The sequence below is a fragment of the Accipiter gentilis genome, chromosome 23, assembly GCF_929443795.1.
Source record: "Accipiter gentilis chromosome 23, bAccGen1.1, whole genome shotgun sequence".
In the NCBI taxonomy this organism is placed as follows: Eukaryota; Metazoa; Chordata; class Aves; order Accipitriformes; family Accipitridae; genus Astur; species Astur gentilis.
In genome coordinates this window covers 14,750,424-14,774,776 of record NC_064902.1, presented here as the reverse complement: position 1 = coordinate 14,774,776, position 24,353 = coordinate 14,750,424, and the positions used below count along the sequence as shown (strand labels likewise).

At 34.4% G+C, this 24,353-nt stretch overlaps 1 protein-coding gene across 2 annotated transcripts in view; it reads left to right on the top strand.

Moving 5' to 3' along the window:
- The window catches only part of CFAP20DC (CFAP20 domain containing), an 84,810-nt gene that overhangs the window by 26,296 nt on the left and 34,161 nt on the right, over positions 1–24,353 (top strand). For both annotated transcript variants that reach the window (XM_049826698.1, XM_049826697.1), the window contains exons 6-12: positions 1,004–1,160; positions 3,825–3,989; positions 9,185–9,321; positions 10,538–10,718; positions 11,275–11,421; positions 17,576–17,907; positions 22,856–23,260. In XM_049826698.1, coding sequence (XP_049682655.1) covers positions 1,004–1,160; positions 3,825–3,989; positions 9,185–9,321; positions 10,538–10,718; positions 11,275–11,421; positions 17,576–17,907; positions 22,856–23,260 — 1,524 coding nt within the window. The remainder of the gene's footprint in view (positions 1–1,003; positions 1,161–3,824; positions 3,990–9,184; positions 9,322–10,537; positions 10,719–11,274; positions 11,422–17,575; positions 17,908–22,855; positions 23,261–24,353) is intronic.

Below are 24,353 nucleotides of genomic sequence, written 5' to 3'. Positions count from 1 at the left end.
ATCGATGAGGAGAAGAATTGTTAGGAACACCAGAATTCCAAGCATATGTGTTTTTAAACATCAGAGACCCTAAATGGAAGACATAAAGCCAAAACAAAACATATTTTGTTAGTTGTTCTGCTTGTGGTATTACTTGTTTTATTTGAAACTTCTTTTTTTCTAGGAGAATAATGGAATCATAATATGGTTCACATGCAAAATAGATACCTGTAACTGCTCATTTCTGTGTTATAAAAAGTGGAAAAAACTTGAAACTGAGAGAAATTAAAGAGCTACTGGAATAGTGCAGGAGAGTGTAGCACATTGATGTTGTTAGTGTTCTAACAGTGTTTCCTGAAACATGGAATAATCATCTAATCAGAATTAAAACATGTATTTAAGTAGGATCTTTAGCAACCTAGGCAGTTGTCATGATCTCACTTGTCTTTTGGAAATGTCTTATCAGGAATGGATAACATTTATTATAAACAAGAAGTAGTTTTAAGATGTTATGATACACTAGGATCTTGTCCATACTAGAAATTTGCCTGATAGATTTCAGTGTGGAAGGGGTGCAACATTTGGAGAGGTCCTTTTCTTATGAATCTTAGAAAGAAATCATCAAAGTATCTCCAGCTATAGCCTTTGGAGCACTTAAGCTGCAGTAACTTTACCTTATGAAGTAATGTTGAATAACAATTTTTTTTTCCCCCCAGAAAACCTTCAACAAATATGCTTTCTCACAAGTTACCTGCAAAATACATTGTGGATATGCTAGATAACAAAGCTGACTTGACCTTGCAGTCACTAGGTCATATGTACTGATTTGTTTGTATAAATAATTGTTGTAAGTGGAAATACAGCAATATCTTTTTTAATATCAAAATGTTATCCATTGTGAATCACAGCCTGTGAGAATTGTAACACTCCACAGAAACTTCATTTATAGAGAAATGTACACTAATAGTCTTCTGCAATGATTAGTGTTTGGGTTTTATTAAAGAGTATTGTTTCTCTTTTCTAGTGGTGCAATTTGTGTATTGACTTGGTAGCATTCACCAGTGAAATATTCAGAGGAGCTGTCTTCCAATCTTTGGATGGAATTATTATTTCAGCTAACTGTAAACTGAGAAAGATCTTCACTTTAAAATCCAAGCCTCAAGATACAGCTGAGGAAGATGGTGTGTTATAATTACTATGTAGTCTTAATCATAACTGTTCATATTATAAAATCAAAAGCTTCTTAATCATCAGATTGGCAATTTGAAAGATTACATGATTTCATGAAAATTAAACTGGTAGCACAGCATATTGAATCTGCTAGTGGTGGACTTCAGGTGACAAATATATGTGTACTCCTCTGTTTTAAACATTGACTTCCTTAGAAGTATTTCACTGAAGAAATTCTGGCAGGATTTATCAAGCAGAGAGCTCGTTTTAGTGAGGATATCTTATGCTGATAGAAATCAGGTTTTGGCCAAGACGACAGTGTCTGAAAGGAAAGAGAAATACTTAAACTTAGTAGCATTTGCTGTTTGTTTTCTTAATTTTGGACATTAGCAGCTGATGGATTTCTTCTTTAAATAATCCAAAACTGTAACAAAGCAGTATTATATGAAACAGAGCTATGAAGCTATCATAAACGCCTCTCTATGATCTTTAGTCCATTAGTCCATTTATCCTAATGTGTCCTTGTTCATTGGGAAAGTAACATTGGTGGTGAGCTGAAAAATAAGAGATTATATTTGTAATAAAGCAGGATATTGGTCAAAGGTTTACTAGTCTCCAAACTAGCATCATAATCCTGAATCATTATTTTCCAAGGGAGAGAACTTCATTGCCTGCTGATATTTGCAGTAATATGGGAGGAATTGAAAAGCACAGCTGGCACTGTCTTATTTTAGAGGAACCCTAGGTATAATTCAACTTCAATTCCATTCAGTTTTTCATTTTGTGGCTTTTAAAGAACACACCTGAAAAAGGGGTTCTGGTTTCTAAAGGAGGGATAGTTAGCAATATTGTAAGTGTAATAAAATGCTATTTGGAAAGCCTAAACCAATAAGGGAGAGTATGTGATCATTGTGATTACTCCTTTTTTTTTGTTGCTGAGGTTGGGAAAAAAAATTAATTCAAAAAAAGACTACAGAGATAATCTGGTAGATTCTCAGCAGAAACTGCAGTTAGAGGCCTCACTGGCTTTAATTTAATTCCGTTAGTGCATTGTTTTCTCTCTTCCATTCTAAACAGTTTTTGAAATGTGCATAAATGTTCTAAATGAGTTCCAAAATGTAGTTAACATAATGAGCAGACAGCTTTAATAAACTGTATGCATGGTAAAATATTGCACTTTTAATTACTGGGTTATCAGTTCTATGATTATTACACAGCTGGTGGGCATTAGTATTTTCTGTATGCTTATGAATTTCCTTATCTAGGCAAGTCTTAAAATTACGTTACAGCTCAAGGTTTGGCTGTATTAAAATAACTCTATACTTCATAGCCAATTACAGAAAAACAATAGTAGTTTTTTGTTATTATTAATTAACTTTCAGTTAACAATCATGATTTGATAAAGCTTTTTTCCTCTTGGATGATAGGACCAGTTAGTTGAGCTCCACTGAATTCAGTGACATTGCAACTCGTCATGAGGTTCCAGTTCTTTGCTTAAACCTCTTTGGTGGTCAAAGTAGTGATTTCAAGATGCAATGTGTGTGTTGTTCTTTCTTAGTAGCTTGTAAACAGTATGTTTTGCATTCTTAGAATGATAACAAGTGGAAAGGAGAAACCACATATACTAAGAAATTATTTCTGTGGGAGATCATTGAGATAGAAGAGGAAAGAATTTGTCTTCTCTGCCCCATGTTATTGAGACATACAAGCTTGATACATACCTAGCTTCTGGTTTCCATAGTAATCCTGAGGTTACGTATGGGGTTTTTTTATCACTAAGTATTGTTTTACAGCAGTAAGTAATGTACCAGCTTGGTGAAAAAAAATGGTTGAAAAAATATGTCCACTACTGAAATATAACATGGCACACTTGAATCTTTCTATTAGGATGTCAGTAATTGAGCTATTATTTGTGTTTGGTTTTGGGGTTACGTTTTCCTCTTGTTATCCTTGTAAAAGAGGCTAATATTCATTAGCTTTCTATGTTCAAGTCTTAGAAAATTTGGAATGAATTTGCATCAGAACATCAGTAATGGTTCTGACTGTCGATGCCTTTCTTCATAGAGAATAACTTCCATAAACTCAGTCCGTATTTATTATCAAAGGGAAAGCAGAGACAATCAGATCACAATCTACTAGTGCCTGGTGTCACAAGAATAGATAGGTTGACAGCTTTTTAGTTTATCATGAAATTGTAATCGTGTCCAAAGTTTGGAATTAAAGCTTGTCAAATTCTTTATTTGCATATATGGGACTTCTCTATTAGCTACTTCAGTCCCACTGATATCAATACCACTTTCAGATGCTCATCTTGTCTGAAAATCAGTATATCAGTATTAGAATTAAAGCTGAGTTGTAATAAAAATTAACAAAAAGTATTTTGTGAGTCTGTTTTGCTTGTTTACTTGCCAAATCAAAGTTGTTGATTTACGATGGCTCTTCCAGCCATTGGTGCATATTTCTTAGTTTAAATGTATTCAAATACTTTTGCCTAAAAAAATACACAATATTATTTTTAAATTTACATGCTTATTGTCTTAAAAGTGAACAATTGCAACAAATTACTGTAATGTATTAAATTGTTATGTATATGTAATCTAACAAATAATGTGAGTCGAATTTAATTCCATTGTATCATCTGAGTGAAGTCAAGCCCATGGTTTTTTTTATTCTAGATATGTGTGTTGTTCCATTTATGCCGTATGAGCCCACAGATGTTATTCCTCGATCCTGCCAGCTAAATACAGATGTGCCACAGGTTACACAACTGCTGAACCTCACTAAAATTCACAAGCCAGAAATAAAATGCAGGAGATACCCAGTAACAGTGCAAGAAACAGGTATTCTGTTGTATTAAAATACTATGGATACGATCTATACAGTATGCATACAAATAATGGAATATTTTTTTTTATTCTGAAAGTGCATGTTAAGAGTTCCAGTGTCTTAAAATAAAACATGACAACTCTTGCATAGCTGTAATATCATGAGGACATAGACACATCTGTTCCAGAGTTTCAGAGATCTATGTGTAGCCTAAACAATTCTAATGTAAGTGTGGAATTTATAATAACAATATTTAAGGTATGTCTTCTGAATGTACACTGAAGTGTGGCTGTTCAGTTGTTACACTTCTTAAAGTATGTTTACATTAATGAAACTGTTCTAACAATATGACCATGCATAGTCTCCTCAGCTTATACTTTGAGAAAGGAAGTCTTATCTCACTGGTGTCTTGGACTTATCTTAATGTTTCTGTAAGCTAGAAGATAATAAAACATATAATTTAGACTTTGACAGCATTGTATAGAAGAGATTTATTAAAAAAGCTAGGCAGTCATGTGCCAAGATACCAACTATTGACTTGGATAAAAACTAAGACACAGAAAGCAAACCGAGGATCAAATTTTAAATTTTTGTTATAACTGAAGGCTAACAGCAGGAGGCTTCAGAAGTTTTTCGTTCTAGGCTCTGTATTGTTTATTAGAGTTATGAATAATCTCAAAAGAGAAATGAATAATATGGGAGCAGAATTTTCATATACTACAGATACTAGGTCAGTAAAAAGTGGGACTTCAGAGCATTTTAAACTTGTAAGATGGGCAATCCCATATGTACTTTTTCAGGAAAAACACTGCAGAGCAGGTAATGTGCAGGAAACGTATTTTGCTAAAGAAAGTTCCAGTTTACTGGTTTTATATCTTGTGGCCACTGCGTTGAAAAATTATGAGCTAGGGACGGCTGTCCTAGGTAAATGTGTAACATGATACCATGTAAGATCTAGCTTTGATAAAAGCAAAGGATTGTACATTGGGGAGAAATGTTAACTACAGTTAAGCTTTAAAGTGTCAAAATTAAATGACTCAAGGAAGGAAGGTTATCGTCACCATAGATTCAGCTCAGTGGAATTCTCAGATTCATATGTAGCTACATTTTTTTAAAAAATAAGGTACTAGGTAGCAGGAAGTTCTAATCCACATGAAACAGAAAAGGTATCAAACCTTTAAATAAATCAATTTTGCATTATTATCTGAAATACTTTATACGTTATCAGTTAAACCATCTCAGAAAAGATTTTGCAGACAGAGAAGTGATTAAGTGATTCAGAGGGAACCAGCATGAATGAAAAACTCGTGAAGATATGCTGAAAACATTAATAATTGGCTTAAGGGAGTTTATAAAGTAACTAGTGATACAAAGAAAGTTCAGTAAAAGCTGCTTTTCCTATCTCATGGCACAAAAACAATACATCATTTGATGTGATGATGCAGTTGAAAATTAAAACCTGATAAAAGAAAATACCATGTTACACAGAATATGATTAAAATACGGAATCCACTGCTATAATAAGCTGGTGAAGTAAAGAAATTTGTATGATTCCAAAATCAGTTGGCCATTTATATGGGTAAGAGTAATGTCCATGTTGTATTTAGCATCCATAAAAATGTGAAGGGAAAATTTAATCTTCTACTTCTAGGTTTTTCCAGTCTTACTCTAAGAACTGTGTTGAAGGCAGATTATTTCATAAATCCATACTGAAATTACATTGTGCCATTTCTGAAGCATTTGGTTTTGGCCATTCTTTGAAACTGGATGTTAGACAGATTATTGTAGAATAGCACTTCCTGTGTTTTATATTTAAATTGGTATGTCTGTCTGCATAAGATTTGTAAGCCAAGAATCAGTAGAAACTGAACTGCAGAAGCAAATGCCAAGATTTGAATGTGAAATTGCTTAAATAGACTTGGGTCAGACAATTGACTGCTTTTTGCTAAAGCTGCTATTTTGCTTTATAACTGTGTGTTGCTTCTTACCTGCAGTAAAGTCAATAGCAAAAAGTCACTAAGGTATATGTCTTTACAGTCTTTAATGTTTTGATTCAAAACAATGAGTATCTCTAAAACAATTTTGTAATGAGAAAGATCGTCATTAAATAACAGCAATAGAATAAGAGACATAGATCATGTTCATTAGTGGAACTCTGTAGTTGTAAAATTATTCATAAACAGTAGTGGTCTTAAGTTAACTATGTAAAGAATAGAATAAAATTTTCAGCTATTGACAGGTTTTTTTGTGGTTGACAAAATCAGTTTTTTTAAATCAGTAGTTGAGTTTTGAAGACATCAGCTACATTTCCAATGAGGAAATAAATCAATGTAGGAAAAAACCCATATTTTACACAGGTGAAATCTCTCTATACAGGCACCCTCTTGACTCTTTTGTTATACTATTGTTGGCTTCCATATGAGACAGAAGACGAAGCCTTTAATTTGGCCCATATAATAATTGCAATGTCTTATTAGTTTTTCATTTTCCCCTTATTCTGTACCACCTCTTATGAGTCATTGATTCATCATACTAAAAAAGGGTAGTAGAACGTCTTTGAAGAAGGAAGTAGGTCTGAAGTAGCTTAGAAGTGGGTCTGAACAAGCAAATTAGATAAAGAATCCATTTCCAATACATCTTTATTGTGTAGGCAATGTTAGAAGTGGTACTGTAGGTAAGGAAGATACATTTTTATTCCACTGGTTTTAGTATATTCTCAGACTGGAGGATTCTCATCTTTAGTGTTTGAATTCAGTGAATAATCATTTCTACCGTTTCTGTTAAAATACTTTGGAAATGCATGTGCAAAGTATTGACCAAAGGAATAAGATAAATTAAAGGGAATGGTAACTACTGGTGAAGTTTAATACTACAAAAGACAGACTGTTACAGCCAACAATAGTATTTAAGGTGTAGCACCACATGAAACTCTGAAGAAAAATAAAGTTTGAAACAAGTATTTCTATGAGAACAACTTTGAGAATATGAAAGGTTTAAGAAAATACTTTAAAAGATACTTTTCTTCTGCTTTTACCAGAATATGAAAAAATCAACTCAAAGATTTTATCTGCACTAAGTTACCATGCTAATGCTTTTTCAAGTTGTTAACTTTTGCTCTCTCTTGATATACCTCATTAGTAAAGGCAGTCTTTGTCTTACAGCAGCTGAAATGAATAGGAGGGGGTTTAAATTTTTGCTTAAAGTAAGACCCTTCATAAATTTACTTATTTAAATTACATTCACCTTTTTTACATGCAAGTACCATTTTTGTAATATTAAAGGGAAAATAATATCTTTAGAGTGTTATTGCCCTGCAAGTAGTCAAGCCAAAGTTCTGTTGTGAAGTGTGATTGTAAGTTTGCTTTTGAAATAGCAGAGGAAACTCTGGAATTCAGTTTCTCAGTGACTGTATTCAAAAATCAATATTTCTTGGCTGGATTGTCAAAATATGAGGGACTGTAAGACTTAAATGAGTACAATAGTGTGAATGATGTATCTAAACAGAAAAATGAATGTTCATTTAAAACAAGACTCAGGTTTTACCATCCCGACTGCAAGGATATATAGCCCTTAGGTATATATAGTAAAATAATTAATGGTAACATCCCTGACCTGCAGGAATATGAAATGCCTTCAGTTTAAGGTTTAATCTTGATTTTTAACCCCATTTTATGAACATAGCATGTGTTCTTCCAGACATGCTTTTCAAATTTCAGAAGTTGGCCTTGAAAATGGAAGCTTTGGTATGTTGAAATACATTTTAATTGGAAAATGTTCTTTTTATCTGCTAAACTTTTTGTTTATTTGATAATCAAAACCCCAAATTATTTTTAGTATCATCCACTTTTAATTACACATATTATTTCATTATGCCGTCAACACACTGTTATGTGTAGATGTAGGTAATTAATTGCAGTCAATTAATTTGTTCATAAAGAGAGATTTTCATGCAAATCAGCTTTTATAATTGGAGCTAACAACATCCCAAGGTAGTCAGCAAATTAAAGAAATTGATGTTAAACCAAGACAGGTCATCTAATTTTGTGAAACGGCAACTGTTAGCAGCAACCAAATGTCATGTCAGTAAAAAGGGAAGAAGGCAGTGGCAGAAAGTGGCTTCTTTTCTGCTTATTAATACAGTAAATAATGATATTTGGTGGCTAATGCGTGATCTTTTTTCAGTTCCTTGATGACACTGTAAGTAAAGCCGATCTTGAAATAAGATTAAATAATTCTATGAAAAATGCTTAGAAGAATTGACAAAATGTTTTGTTTCTACTTTATTGCTTTATGGAGGTGTCAGATCTCTGAAGTGAGATAGCAGTTTAACACTGAAGTTGTAGCAAGAAAAAAAATCTTCAGACATTGTAAATGTTAACTATAAATTAATGCAAAGATACCCTTTATCAGCTCTGGCAATTATTGGAGGATTAAAAAAGAGGAAAATAGATATTACATGCAGTTCTGCAACACTGGTGATAAAATTAATGCATAGCCATTTTACTGTCCCTTCCCTTTTAAATTTTTTCAGAACGTTTGCCTGCATACCATGTTTACTTTTTGTTTGTCTTGCAAACTGGTTGGCATTTTCTGCACTTGAAAAGAATTATGGTAATATAGCTAAATTTTAAACAGTAAAAAAGTAAATAATGAAAGGGGTAGAACATTCTAATAGGAATAGAGTATGTTTGCAATATTAGGGCTCAGCCCTGGTAATACAGTAGTTTCAGTAAATTCAAAAAGCAAACTACAGGTAAATAGTTCTCTGAGCTGTGAGTGATACCTTGACAGTCTTGCCTCAGTTTTCTTCTGTTATTATTTATTTATTTTGTTACTTATTAATCAGAGTTGTTTTTTCTTCCTATCAGAAGTTACATTTTCATTGAAGTTCTAGAGAAATCATGCAAACCAATTTTTTTGTTTGTTTGTTTATAAATAGCCCCTTTTTAAATAAATATTTAAAGCAAGGAGATTAGAAATATTATCTATATAATATACCAAAAGTTTCTTGCTTGTGTGTTGACACACTTTTATAAAATGTGCACTTGCTGTTCCTACGTATTTCTAGAGATTTTGCTATAAAGGAACATAATTTTTATGTATGTTTAGTATTCATAATTCTTTTATTTCAGTTGATTTGAAAAAAGTATTAATATTCATTCATTGTAAGTACTGTGATTTTTTAAAAACATTATTTTTCTTATCTTAGGTAGCTTGGTTAATAGAGGACAATGCAATATACACAGCAGTAAAACTCAGCATGTATCACATATTGCATTTGGATCAAAGATCCTTGGGCCACCTCCATCTTCAAACAGAAGAGTCAGTGCAAGGGTATCTGGAGAGGTAAGAAGACTTAAATTACAAAAAAAACCTGCTGGCACTTCTGTAAAGGAGGAAATTAACAAGTAGAGGAGTCACATTAAAGGTTTTTTTCAAGGATGATGTGAGGCTGTGTCTGGAATACTATGTTTGGTTGTGGACACCCAGTGTGAGAGAGACTGTAACATCTGGGGGGTGGGGGGTGGGGGCAAGTAAAATGCTTGGGTGGCTACAGCACATGACATGGGTTTGTTCAGCCCACAGAAGAGAAGGCGAAGAGAGAATCTATTTGCTATTTTCAACTAGTGCAGGGCTGTAGAGAAGACAGGCCCAGATTCTTCAAAGAGGTGCAGTGAAAGGGCAAGAGACAGCAGGCATGAATTGCAGGGAAGCTCTGACTGAGTATAATGATAAAGTGTTCAGTACTGGAACAGGGTCACAGGGAGTTTGTGGAATTTCAAAACTTTCAAAGATAACAAAACTTAACTGGAACAGGCTGATCTAATCTCAGCATTAGGCCTACAGAGGTCTCTTCCTACTGAAATTACTCTGATTTCTTATGATTCTTATTTTTCTGAATTTTTTGTTCTAGGCTATTGAAATTTGTGTGTGTGTGTAAATATTTTTCCTTATGATGAGAGCTACAATGCAGAGCAGAAACTCTGCATTTTAGTATGCTCTAAGTGGATGATAGTCAGCCATACAGTAGCTCATGTGATGCTGTCAGTTACAATGCCAGAGAAAATAGCTGGTCTCACTCTGCTAGCAAACATACATATTTTAGGAATCTGGTTGGGACTACAATTTCCAGTTTAACACTGTGAATAAAGGACCCAACCAAAGGAAGTAGGCTCTTCTGTAGGAAGTCAATTGTTAGCTAAGATGTAAAATGAGATTGCTTTATCCAAAGAAGAAAGGACTCCTTCTGAGGTCTAGAATAGCCACAAGTTTCACTGTCTTTTTATCCAGATAGTGAATTTTAAATTTTTTTTCCCTTTTCTTTGCCTTGTTTCCCTTTCACTCAGTGAAATAAACCCTGCCTGTTACTAGACCATGAAGATTGAAGATACCACACAGAACTGTACCTACCATAAAGTTCCCTGAAAAGATAATACTTAAAAAAAAATATGTGGAAACATTTATTTGAAAAATAAGCTTAATTCAAAATGTGCATTTACCTTTGAGTATTTAGAAAGCTGTTATGTTTTTGTCTTTCGCTAAGAAAATAATGTCTTTGAAGGTAACAAAGGCCTGGGGTAGCAAAAGTAATAGATCATGGCGACTTCAAAGTTCAGGAAAGGGAACTGAATCCGTACAAGACGTTGAGAGATTGGAGCTATCATTCTCACCGTGCAATGATTCTTTAGATCAAGGAGACAAAAGAAATACTCCCCAAACAACTAAAGATCTATGTCAAAATGGTAAGAGCAAAAGAATATGCAGAGTTCACAAACCACCAAAATTTTTGCATGATTCTGATTTTAGTATGTAAGACTTAATTCTCTGTTTTTCTAATTCTTTATCTACCTTGTTAATTACTGAAGACATTTCTATTAAATCATGGCTTATTCTCCTGTATGAGCTTGAATAAATGCTCATTCTCTCTGCAGGTATTCATATTGTGTTTGAGCCAGGGATCACCACCTGCTGGCAGTAGCCCCAGGTCATACATGTATTTCACTTTCCCTCGTGCTGTGTGTATAACTGGGCTACTGCAGTGGTTCTTGATTATTTTGCAGACTTCTTCAAGCCTGTTTTTTATAACTTCTGTGGTTTGCCCTTTTTCATACCTAGTGTTAAATTTTTAATTTCTTGTGATTGTCATATTCCTGCTGCCCTACAAGATTCCTGTGCCGCTTGGAAGATGTTTGTATCCCAGGACAATGCTCTGTATGCTGTTTTTCCATGCCTCAAGTAACAAAAGTACACAATATGAGTGTTCACAGGCATTTCATAAGCTTCTGGGTTGTGTTTCAGACCCTGCAATTCAGACTCAGAAAACCTCTGAGAGTGGAAGAGCAGATTTTCAGCTCGCCTCACCACAAGGACCGTTAGCAGACAAGAACAGTCATAGAAGATTATCTCTAAAAAATGCAGCCAAAAACACATGGGAGATAACCAGCGGTATAGTGCTCCTTTTATGTTATTTTACATCTCAGTTATGTTTGGCTTGGGGGACTATCTGTTGTAAATTTCAAAGGACCCAAAAGCAGTTCACATAAAATATAAATGCCTGTGTTGTGGGGGATTATGGAAATCAAACACCCTGCAACAGAATTGCTTTTCAGCATTGATAAAGATTTGCAGGATTAAGCAGAGTACCAGAGCAATGAATGAATAAAAAAAGAAAAATTCCATGCTCTCATGATTAAAGGGAAAGAACTAAAAATAATTTATTCTTTAAATCCCTATTAAATTTAACACTAAAGACTCCAGGCATCGAATGTATGAGAAGTTTTACTTGTCCCAGATAAGAGTCTAGGATATTAATTATGGTACCCATGTAATGTCAGGTTTTTTGGTTTTGTTTTTAAAGTTCAGTGGTGAATTTACTTTTTTTTTCCCCCATCCCTTATTCACAGAAAGACACCTCAGCTTATGGTTTTTTCCCTTTCACACCTATCTGCCAAAAGGTGTGGATATTTTTTTGTCATACAGTGTCAATCAACTTGCTTTGCATGTGTCTGGAAAGTACATTATTGTGGCAAAAATAGTCCTTGTCTCTGTAAAAAAACCTAGTGTTACTTTCTATTAAAAGGCATAGCCACAAACTTGTAAAGTGGGCAGACTACTCAGATCTGCTCAAAATTGACCAAGGAAATTTTCCTTCACACTGTGAGTTGTTTCCATTTTGTTTCATCTTTGGGATGTTTAGAAGCAATTATATACTATGACAGTGTCAGCAATCCATAATTGCTATTATGGGTTTTATAATTTGACTGAAACAGATGCAAGATGCTTAGGCAAGTAGAGCCTTCTGGAGAATTTTTAAACTACTTCCTCTTTACCTGAATTGTGAGGATCCTGAGGCAGGAATCATTGTCTTACATATTCTTCATCTAGAACATCAGGACCTCTATCTAGTGCTAGAATTTAAGAAAAATTAATCATCACTTGTTAATTTATGTAAATTTAAGTGATATGAAAAGACAAAGACTTAAGGCAGTAGACAGGCATGTCTAAATGCCCTATTGTACATTCAGAAGCCCAGAACTGAGGAAGAAAGCTTATGTATGAACACTGGTATTTTACTGTTTTTGTTTGTGAGAATGAAAACTGTTTATGTGTAGTCTTACTTGTGTGTATAGGCAGATAAATGCACAATGTGAATTTGTACGGTACGATTCTCCAAACTTTTTTTTCCCATACTTTGATCACTTGGCACTGATAGCTCAGTTTGCCCATTCAGGTTTTTTTCAATACATGAAGATGTCTAACTGTATATAGATGACTTAATGGTTTCTTCATCCTGTAGTACTGGATTAATCTGTGTTGAAGAGCTTCCTATAGGCAGCCTCTTCATCAAAGAAATTTCTCTTCTATGCTCTGTTCTGAACTTCTTCCAAACTCGGATAAACTTGACCTCAGAGAATGATAGGCATTCTTTGACGAAATGTTCACAGGGAAGGGGGGGAAATTCAAAACCAGAAACATCTAGCAAAAAATGAGGAACCTAATAATTTTAAATAAATTTAAACTATTAAACATATATATCTGTATACAATACTGTAAAAATCATTTACAAAAGGAAGTGAAGTAAGCGTACACTGACATCAGGTAAGAGAACAAAAACGCTTGTACTCATTTCTGACCAAACTGTTTCATGTTTGCATTCACATTTTAAAAACAAATACCTTTCTAATAAAAGCAAAGAAGTTATTATTTCTATGATAACTTGTGTCATAGCTAAAGTTTGTGCACACTGTCAAGATTGTAACCCCATAAACCTCAGGATCAATGTTCTAGTCAGGAAACTCCCAACAGCTGATCTTACCCCGTAGTGAACAGTGACAAACTTGGTTCAGTGGTGATGACTCAGCCAAAAGCATAGTCCTGACACTTCTGACAAGGTGTTAATGTACATACACCTATGACAAGTCATTAGCACAAAACCACATTCCCCAAGGAAGTGCAAGCTTACATGGTTTCTGGCTCCCCTTTTATACTGTGGTCTAAACAAGTTGTATCAACAAGAATCTATCATACACTTCTCTTATCACCAGACATTTAGTATTCTTGAGCCTTTTGCAACCATGTCTATGGTGATCTTGGGGCACTACTGCACTTCTGCCATTAGCTTTAGTAAATATTAATTTAAATTTCATGGGGGAGGGGAGCTTTCATAAGTGATTGTTCTTATTACCTTAGAGTTTAGTCACTGCTATTTATAATAATGTCTTTTAGATTTATTATACACTTCAAATCAGCATGTCTTTTGTAGCAGGTATGCAGTACCTTTACCAAGGTAAATTGTTTTTAAGCAAGGGGAAAAAATAAAACGAGTGAGCATTGTTTATAGTTTGCCAGTCTTACTTAGGCAATGCCGAAACCTTCATTAAAATGTTAGGCTGCAATTAGAAGCTTTAGCATAAGTCTGACTGTGTAGAAGAACTAATTAGATGTTTAGGTGATCATACTTGCATTTATCTTGTTTGCTGTAATGTTGTGATTACATAGTAGTTTGCATATTTTGCTACGAAGATACTCCAAATTGTTCATTACAATTGACATGAAAATACTGAGTTAAAAAGAAATTCCAGTATAGTTTGTGGTGGAGAGATAATGGGATTTGGTTTGGTCCAAAACACCCCATATCTTTTGCTTGTAGACTGTTAACAAAATGCTACACTGACTACAGGTTACAGAAGTTGCTGAACTCCATAGCCAGTGTAAAATGTCATCTTAAAGCCTTACAGACTTTTCTGTCTTCCCTCTGCATACTTCATTAAGAATAAGTACTGTGGTATGCAGACTAATATTTGTGTTTATCTTATTACTAACCCAAGTATATTTCAACATTATCTCTGGAAACTAATGTTGTTCTTTACAGAGAAGGTTAGACTAAAAAAGCAGAATATTCAGACTAAATATTATACAGACACTAAATTTTTTGAAGTAGTTCTTTATTTCTGAAGTGCTTTTGATCTGGGTAAAGACATTGCCTTACTCGCAATGGTGAGTAAAGTGATGTGTAAGAAGTTTTTGGATGTCTGTGACAGAGCCAGGAGTAGGAGTCAGGAGTTTAAGCTTCTAATTGCTGCTTCTTTAAACACTTGACAAAAACTGTTACGTAAGATATCTTTTTCATATTTTGATACTTCATTCAAAATTGACTTAAAATCTCAAAACCCAAGTGGTTTAACACCTTTTTTTGCTTCAGAATTCATTATAAAATTTTATCTGCAATGAACTCTGCAAATTAAACAGCAACAACTGCATTACAAGTCATTCTAGAATGAGAATAGAACAGGTGAGACTGCAGTTACAGAAGCTGGTTATTATTAAGTCAGTAGGCCATAATAAAAATAAAGCCACTCCTCTCTACTCATTCACAGTCCTTTGTGCATAAAAAATTAGCAGATTCTTGTGAAGTAGGTTGTACACTAAATGTATAACCATACCGTAGAGGACTTGTTACAGTGGTCTGAGCTATTAGTGCATATTTGAAAACTGTAAAGACAGCATTATACATGTCAGATCTAATTTCATGATGGGGGAAAAGACCTTCTGAATACTAAAGAAGTATATGTTATACATCTTGGTCTTAGTCAAGCCACTGCCATTGAAACCTAGTAAAACGTATAGAGATGAAATAGTGGAAGGGTGGGTGCCGGACTGGTTAGAAGACTGCAGAGTGCTGAGATTAGCAAAAACTGAAAAAAAAATCCAAAAATTTTCTTAGCTAGGCAAGTTTTGAAGATACTTTTTGTTTTGAAAAATGCAGCAAGTTGAAAATTCTAATATCATTGCCTTAGGAAAAATTGTTAAGAGCGTTTTAGACTTAGCATCCAGAATAGCTGGGGGAAAGATCCGTTTACATACAGGAGAGTTGTCCAGCAAATTGAAGTTTGGGGATAAGTAACATTTTTGTGGCATTTCTGCATAGTGCTTTCTGGAGTTGCAGATGTGGCAGCATCTCCAGGGCCAAAGACATTCAAAACAATTTCAGGCTTGGTGGGCCAGATTCCTATTGGACAAATGATGGAGTGCTTTAAAATACAGATTTAGTGCGAGAGATTTTTTTTTTTAGTCATGCTAGGTCACAAAATCCGTTGGGAAAAAAAGTTCCTGAGTCTCTTGTTCTCAAGCATTCTAATACTGTGTTCAGCTTCATGAGAAAAGTTAATGAGAAGATCTGTCTTTCATTTCATTTTTATAGGGGAAATGACTACTTAAAAATGCAGCTTATCTAGATACTAAAATATAGTGAAAGCATAAAACCTGTGAAATGGGAGTTCCTGATTAATATTGTGTTTTCTCTTACTATTTCAGTTGTTTTATTGGTGTACAACCTTTCACATGTAATTCCAATTGCCTAAGAAAAATAAGTTGTTAGAGGGGTGTGACACCATCTTGAGTGACCAAAGACAGGAGAATTCTGCTCTAGTATCCTCCTTCGAAACACTTTTAGTTATTGATCAGAACAAAAGGTCACTGGGTTTACACAAATGAAGTTTTAAATAGTCTCACTCATTTCTTGATGCTCTTGAAAAAACTAGTCCAAAGTATTTGAAAAATAAATGGCATTACTTACATGTTCGTCTTTCAAGTCTTTTATTAATTAAAAGCAAGGTGAGATTTCTATATATTTACAAAATAGACTTTTTTATGTACAATAGACAATGATCTACTAGATTGTTTTAAACCAGGATGATTATCTAATATAAAAAGAGTTTACTTGAAAAGCCTTGGGGCTTCTGACTATAGATGGTCTTCATGTAGAAATTGAAAAATAGTCTCTACTGGAACAAGTAGGTGCAAGCCAGGAGTGTACAAGGTGTGTTAAGTCCCTACTCTTCACTGGTTCCAAGTACAAACTAACATTCAGGATATTAACTGGAGTTTGGTAGCTTTAGGTATCTTTGGTAAACTGGAAAAATCACAGCAACTCAGTAAGGAGGCAACTGTTTCTCCTGGCATCTTATTCTTAGTTTCTTTTGCCTTCATTTGTGGTGGTTTGGACTTCCCCCCCCACCCCCCCGCCCCCTCAAGCTGCTGAATCTGCCTGAAGTGGTAACTATCTCTAACAAAACTAAAAAGAGTAGAATACCACAGTAATCTTACTGTCTTCTGTGATGGCAAGCATTTTATTATTGCAGTACTACTTTATTATTACGTTTTTAGTATTTTTTTATTGAGGCTTTTTTAATGTGGTTGCTGGTAACTTTGTTTTATGGAGCCAGAAAGTTTCAAGATCTAGTGAATAATCCACACCACACTACCTTTAATGAAGATAAGGGAGTATTGCATACTTGAGCAATTCTCCTTTTCTCAGATGCTATTTGAGATTGGTTTTAATCAATCAAATTGACATTTTTTTCTATACCATCATTCCAAACAGTAAAATATAAGTTAACAATAAGTCTATAAAAATGGCCTTTTCATGTTTATCTGGTGCACTCAATCTTTAAATCCATTTCTGTAGTTTATTGTTTGTTTTAAAATTGGCAGATTAGTACTGCCTGTATTCGGGGAAACTTGGTGAAACAGATATCTTCATACATTTTTCATGTCACACTATTTTTCATCAGAGCTCTAGTTTGAAATTGAGATTTAAGCCATAAGTTCTGGACATAAAAGAAAATGTAGAATTTCAGCAATAAAGAAGCAGCAGATTGTAATACTATGAACTTTCCACCAACTATGTGTGATTATTTTTTTAAATGTCAGCCACAAAAAATACCTATAGAAAAAGATCAATAGCCAAATTTAATAAAATTATGTTTTCCTAGAATGAAATTCAGTTGAACAGTTTCAAATCTTAACAGCTAAATAGTTTCAGATTTTCAGATTGCAGGCTTGCACGTCATATATCATAGCCTGCAGATTTTTTGAGCTGTGATCTGGAAACATTTTGATTAACCTTGCCTCATTTAGAAAGCAGCCTGATCTTCTTTGTTGCATCCTCGTCACTCTTCCAACTGTATAAATCTGATAAGCACAATGTTTCCATATTAGAAAGACTTATTTTGCTGTATAACTTCCAGAGAAAATGAGACTGACCAGGGTAACATACAACTTACATATTTGGCATTAAAATAAACATTGTACATTTCAGATGAATGGGTGTTTCCAGAAAGTTTCACTGAGAGTGTTCAATTGGATAGGAGTGAGCAGTTCGTAGCTACTGAAGATGCAGCCTGCCATAATTTAACCTCACCACAGAATGTCTCCGTTGAACATCACAGCAATGAAACAGGTGATCACCAAGAGAATAATAAAGAGATTTTCACATTTTCATCAAGACCTCGATCAGCTCCTCATGGGAAGTCTCCAAATATGTCACCAGAATATTGCATTTTCCCTTTGGATTTGAAGCAAGACAGTAATGGAGTACATGGGAAAACCGAAATTGAAGATGACTTTCAAGGAACTGACAGCAGTGAAGAGGTAGGCTGCTTTGTACATGTAATTCTTGATAAAGTAGTCTTCATCCTAAAACTCCTAGGATGAGATTCTGTCTTCAAGCTAGACAGAGAGGATAAATCATCTTTTCCCCATACACCTACAGAGGTAGATTTGTCTTTGTCAGGTTGCTGTGTCTAACTGGATACAGGAGTGAAAATGCAGGTATATCCTCTGTAACAAGCGGACAAAAGAAACCTAACTCTGGCCCCTATGCTAAAAGAGACATGTGAATATTGTGCACCATTGCAACAAAAAAGATTTTAGGAAAGCCTGCAACATAGATCTGAGCGAGATCTAAGTCCATTATGGTTGAGCAAGAGTGCAGTAAATGAGGCTTCATTGTGCCTAAAACTGTAAGCAGGGACTCTTTTGCTCATAAATATTGTTGAAAGTGAATTAAGAAATTTCAGCTTTTTAATGTCACTTGATTGGTATTTATGCTTTGTATCCTGTCTGAGCTGTGTCAGCATCACCAACTTTAATTCTTTTGCAATGTGAAAATCTTTCTGCTAAAATTAATGAAAGAAAAGAAATATTTTTTTAATAAATGTATCAGCTGGTACAATACAGAAATTCACCAAACAGTCAATGCACTGAATAGTTGCATTGTGTGATTACAGTAACTGCTGAAGTTTCTGCCTTTATGAACATTATAGTGTATTTCATTTTTAATTATAAAATCTGTTTCTTAGCATTCTAATCTGTTGCTCATAGCTGAGAAATAAAACGCAACCAAGTTACATATAGCAAGATGGATTGAACTTAACTGCTCTATATTCTGTATTTCTGAGAAAATTGCTGATGCTAATTATGAGAAATATAATTATTTTCTTGGGTGTTTTTCCTGTAGTTGTGGGCATTTTCCCATTATCTGGGGCAGTGTATTATTTATTAACTTAAACCCATAAGACTTTGTTATTTCAAACAAAGTTCCAGAATTTCAGAATTAAGTGAGTTTAGTCAAGCTAATGAATGGTTCATGAGCAGTGCTATATGGGATACCATTCTGAAGGTATAGAACTGTTTGGATTTCAAAGAAGTTGTTTGTCTGTTATGCTCATGAAAAGCCAGAGAGATTACTATAGAAGTTAGGTTAAGGAAATATTTCCATAACTTAAGAATTATGGAAGCTTTCCAGCAGTGTCTTTTACTCAGCTTCAGTAGTTTCAAATTTGATTGCTGCCCTTTTTTTTTTTTTTTTTTTTTTTTTGGGGGGGGGGGGGGGGCGGTATTAAAGTCCTTTGTAAAGATGTGTCTCCAAAGCAGTGTAAAAATGACAAATGAACATTTCTGAAGAGGTACCAAACAGTAAAGGCCGTGCTATGGTATGTGAGCGAAAATAAAGTGTCTTAAACACAGTGCATATGGCACCTATAACTGGTGAACTATAAAGCAAGACAAATTTATATAAATTAATCAAAAGCTAAATTCATTATTAAACTTTGCTGGTGCTTAAGTCTTTATTGAAGAGATAACTAACCTTCCATGTCATCATCCTATCCCAGAGATCCAGTGCCAAGCACACAAAGAGAAAGCAGTAGCCAAGTGCTCCTGCTTTTACAACACAAGAACAACATTGGGGGACAACATTAATGGTCATTCTAGAGGGTTGATGCAAGAGAGACTGGTAGAGGATCCCTATCTTCTTTAAAAAGATTTAAGGTATTATATAAACTAAAAACTTTTCTTTGACAATGTGCCAGAGGTGTGCTAGGGAACAGCCTTTGTTTCATTCATTATCGTTGGATGCAAACTGCATTAAATAGTATAGGCACTGCAGCTGGAGATGCACTAGACTTACAAAGCTAGAAGATAATTACCTTAAACAAATATACAGCACGCTAACAAATTATCAAGAGGTTTTTTTTCTCAGTCCAAATACTGCGTTAGTAATTCATAGTTAAGCCTTTCTTTCATGTGAAAGGAGTCACTGAACCAACAAATTACTTAGCAGTCATATTTCACCCATATTCATCCTTTTCCTTGTGCAGAGACATTCTGTGTTGCTTCTTGAAGTCAGCTTTATACTGATAGTCTGGATACACATTTAATATTCACATCGCTCTACTCTGCATTACTGAAGTAAACTAGAAAACAGTTTTATTTCAACCACTGAAAATACATGAAAGAGGATCCTGGAAAAGCTGTGATAGCTGAACATAAAACTCCTAACTTAATAGTATCTATTTTAGCACAGCTTAAGGTATCTTTGCAAAATTACCAAAATTCTTTACCCCAACCATAACGTTTCCCAGTCTACTTCACTTACATGACAAAATATTTGACTAAGTTATGCTGAATCTTGCAGTGCTTTTTAAAAATACATTCATCTTACATGCTGAAATAAGCTACATTGTTACAGGTTTTCACACTATTATTGTTTCTCATGATCATTGTAATACAGCTTTCTTTTGGAATTCAAATATATTATGTTTGTGTATAACACACAAGGATATGTACATGCTCTTGAACTATATCAAATAAGATAGATATCTCAACCTACAATTTAAATAATTGCATGTGAGCATAAATTGCCTTTCTCCTGGAAAATATAAGTAAAATTTAGTTTTAATTAAAAAAAAAAAAGATTTTGCATATCTTTGTAGTTTAAATATCTCATACTGGTAAAAAGTCCAAAAGTTTCAAAAGTTTTCCTTGGGTTTTTTTATGTCACTTCATCATGAATTAAAAAATTATGATTAAAAGGGCTAAATCCCTTTCATCCTAGTCTACACTTGAAGTTAGTGGAACTGCAAAGGAGAATTATGTACTTTTTAATTAAATCTGTGGAAAATCAGTATTATCTACAAAAAGTATTTACTTAATTGTAAAATATAAGAGGCAGGTTATGCATCAGGATAAATTTCAAACAAGTGAACATTGACTATGTTGCATATGCTGAAAGCCATAAGATATGGACAATAACTGTGCTAGAATTATACTGTTTATGTAAGTTTTGGCTTTTGGGGAAGAAATGTTTCCATCTGCAAACTGAGAACAGCAAGTATTTATAAATTCTCTTTAGTGGTTACTTACTAGTCACTGAAATAGTTCAATGCTGTTATTCAGTTATCAGAGTCAAATAATCAGTAAAGGATAATAACTGCTTCTTCTCTTGGAATCATTCACCACCAAGTGACTTATTTTGTAATTATATGGATGTCCATGCTTTCAGCTCAAATTTCTATCAGAGTCTTTGTATAATTAAACTTGTCATGGCAGCATTTACGGATTCTGTCAAACCCAGAGCAAACCCAAGAATTCTTGCTGATTGCAAGAGTTGTATGACTGTGGCAGGTGTGATCACGTGTCACATAGTGCTATCAAAAATGCTGTTTTAAGCGTAACAGGCAAGTTCCTCAGCGAAGCCTTCAATGAAGAAACTGAGAATTTTTCTCTCCTTATGCAATTCAAAGAGTGAAGAAATAAGATTAAGTAAGATAATGTACCCTTACAAAGGTTGATACCTCAGTATTAAAGCTTGGTGTACAAAGGGACTATATCCCATCTGCTCCTAGTAGGTGGCCCTCTAGAGTCATTGGAACGATCTTAAAATTACAGCCCAGCAAGAGCAATCAGTTTTATGTATCCAGAACTGCCCACCTGCATGTTCTTTCAAGGAATACAGTACATCAGTGGAAGTGCTCATTCCTGAGTAAAATCATTCTCATCTTCAGTTTACATATGCTGCACTATAGTTAATCAAGCAAACTTTATTGATGTTTCTGGCACTATTTCATGATTTTAATACGTGTGACTGAAAGGACATGGAAAGGTGGGAGGGATTTAAGCTTCCGATAAATCAACATTATCCATTTATCTCTAATGTGTGGAGAAAAAATACAGTGTTTTCTCTAGTAATCTTCCATCTTAAGTTAACCTAACTTAGTATGGGGTTTCAGCACAGATTTTAAGATAATTTAGGACAAATAAAAGTCTATGAAAAAGAGGGAAATACAGATTTGTGTTTCAAGGAAACACAAAGTGAGGGAATCAAACTATAAACTTCCAAAACATGTATCATTAATAAAACTGAGGGATTATTTTTCCTGAATGTGCATTTCATTCCATGTAATCCAGTCCTAGACTTACTGAAGTCAGTAACAAATTGCAGTAGGGCCGCACCTTGTCTATGAGACGCATACTGAAGATGATATTTCAGTGTCTTACTGAATCTTGTAATATATACTGCCTTACATCTAGTGTGGTAGCATATGGTAGAGGACCAGCATGATAAGATGAAGATGAAGACTCTCTCATACTTTCTTTCTTAAGAATAAGAACATTGAAGCTAACACTAGATGTGTTTCCCCATTATTTTTCTTTCCATGTGTTCAGACTTCCTGTTTGTTGTTGAGATGGGATATGAGTGAACATCATACACTTGATTCATGGAATATTTTGCAGAGATGTTGTTAGAAGCATGAATATGAGGTTAACAAACTAACCTAAAAAATTCTTAAATGATACTCAAATGGTACTGAATATTCCCAGAGGTGAGCAAAGTAGTTTCAGCAGGAGTTAGTCCTTCTAGGTTGAAGTTGCAGATGCAATGTAAAAATACGGAATATTAATAATTCAGTGGAAAGACATCATTATCATGGACTTTTTGCTTGCTTTTGGTTTAGAGTTGTATTAAATTTTATTGAAATTATGATTATCATGTAACACACAGATTTGGGAGGTTACCATCATTCTAAATTTGGGCTGACGTTTTGAAAAGTGTAATCTTGTCTCCCTCTCCTCCTCTTTCTACTTTGTACTTTTCACTGCTCTAGATGTAAGAATATGTTTATGCTATACTCATTGTAGTTGCCAGGAAGAACAGCTGGTTTTCAGAATCCTTGCAAATTTAGAATTAGGCAGCAGAGATTAAAGAGCCATTTTGAAATGTTAAGGTTATCGCTCTTGCTTTGTTTCCTAAATTTAGGATGACAACAATGAATTCATCCAGGATACTGAGAACCTTGAGATCAGCCACAGCAGGCAAGGAACATCTGATTCAGCAATTTTTAAAGAGATCCCATTAAAGAGGATGTCATGGAGAAATGAATACTGGAAGAATAAGAGACACAGCAAACATAACCTCGAAGAGACCGTCTTATCAAAACCACAGAGTTCCACTGTGAGAAAACCAGATTCTGTTAGCTCTCAGGGAGGCTTAAAGCCTACCCTTTCTCTTTCTCCAACTGCAAGTAAAACTGAATTCTTTAAAGTAATTCCAAATGGATCTGAAAGATATGAAGGAGTTTCCGGTCAGTTAAAAAGATCTGTCAGTAAAAAGTCTCTCAAGAAAATCTCCAGAGAAAATTCATGCCTGACAACACAGACTTGCGTAAGTGATTTTTACTTTGATACTGAATTATTAGATTGTATAGAGAAGCTATATTAGATAGACCCATTTGCACAAAGTGAGAAATAATACGTCTTTCATCCAGATGTATTCTGGTTTCATCATAACAGTATTTACTGAGCTCAGTCTGTTGAAAGTTGATTTTGTAGTATTTGGTGGCACACAAAACAGTACTCCAAATAAAACAGAAGTCATAGAGGTTTATAGGTAAAAAGAAGTGTCTGAGCAGCTCACATTTTGGAAATATGTGAGTTAGTAGTTTTGGTCTTAAAGATTACAAAGGAAAATTTACAGACTTTTGAATTGGTATATTAAAGAGTGACCATAGAAAGAGCATTAATCTAGGTACTTCATAATCTCTCTGCAACAGCTCTGAAAAATAATAAATTATGTGACTGAGGGCCAACAGTAAGGCTGTGTCATAGGCTAAATTGCCATGCTACTAAAGGAATTGTTATATTCACTGAAGTGTTGTTTTATTCCTAGTTTTTTCTTCCTGGATTCTCCTTATGGAAACATGCAGTGATTCAAAGAACAAGTTTGTCTGAAACTAATTATGTTCTTAAATATTTCCTAATAGCTAAGTCTTGTCTTTTCAGCTTATAATGATGTGCTTTGAACTGTGCTTTGAATCAGGAACTGGAGCTTAAGAGTCAAGTGTATTCTGTAAATCACAAATCACTATGTTGGTGTTCCATGGTTTTGGATAGAATTCTTTTGGGCTTAGAATTACTGCAGATCCATATCTTTTAATGTGTGACCTCTTCTCTAAATTCGTTATGAGTAGATTAGATTTATTCCTGAGCATCTGAGAGTAGAACAGGCCAAACTTCTTCCTCAGGCTTCAGAGACCTTTATTCAGATGTCAGCTAATACCCTATGAGACCAAAGACTTACATAGCCAGCATCTTCTGTCCAGCAGCGGTCAGTCATAGATAGCTAGGGAAAAAAGACAGGGCAAGGACAGAGCAAGCATCCAGCACTACCTTGCCAGCATGCCCTGCAGGCTTCCTTCTAGCAGTCCATAACTTTCTTCAGTGAAAGGTGTTATCTTCATGGTAAATAACTGGTGATA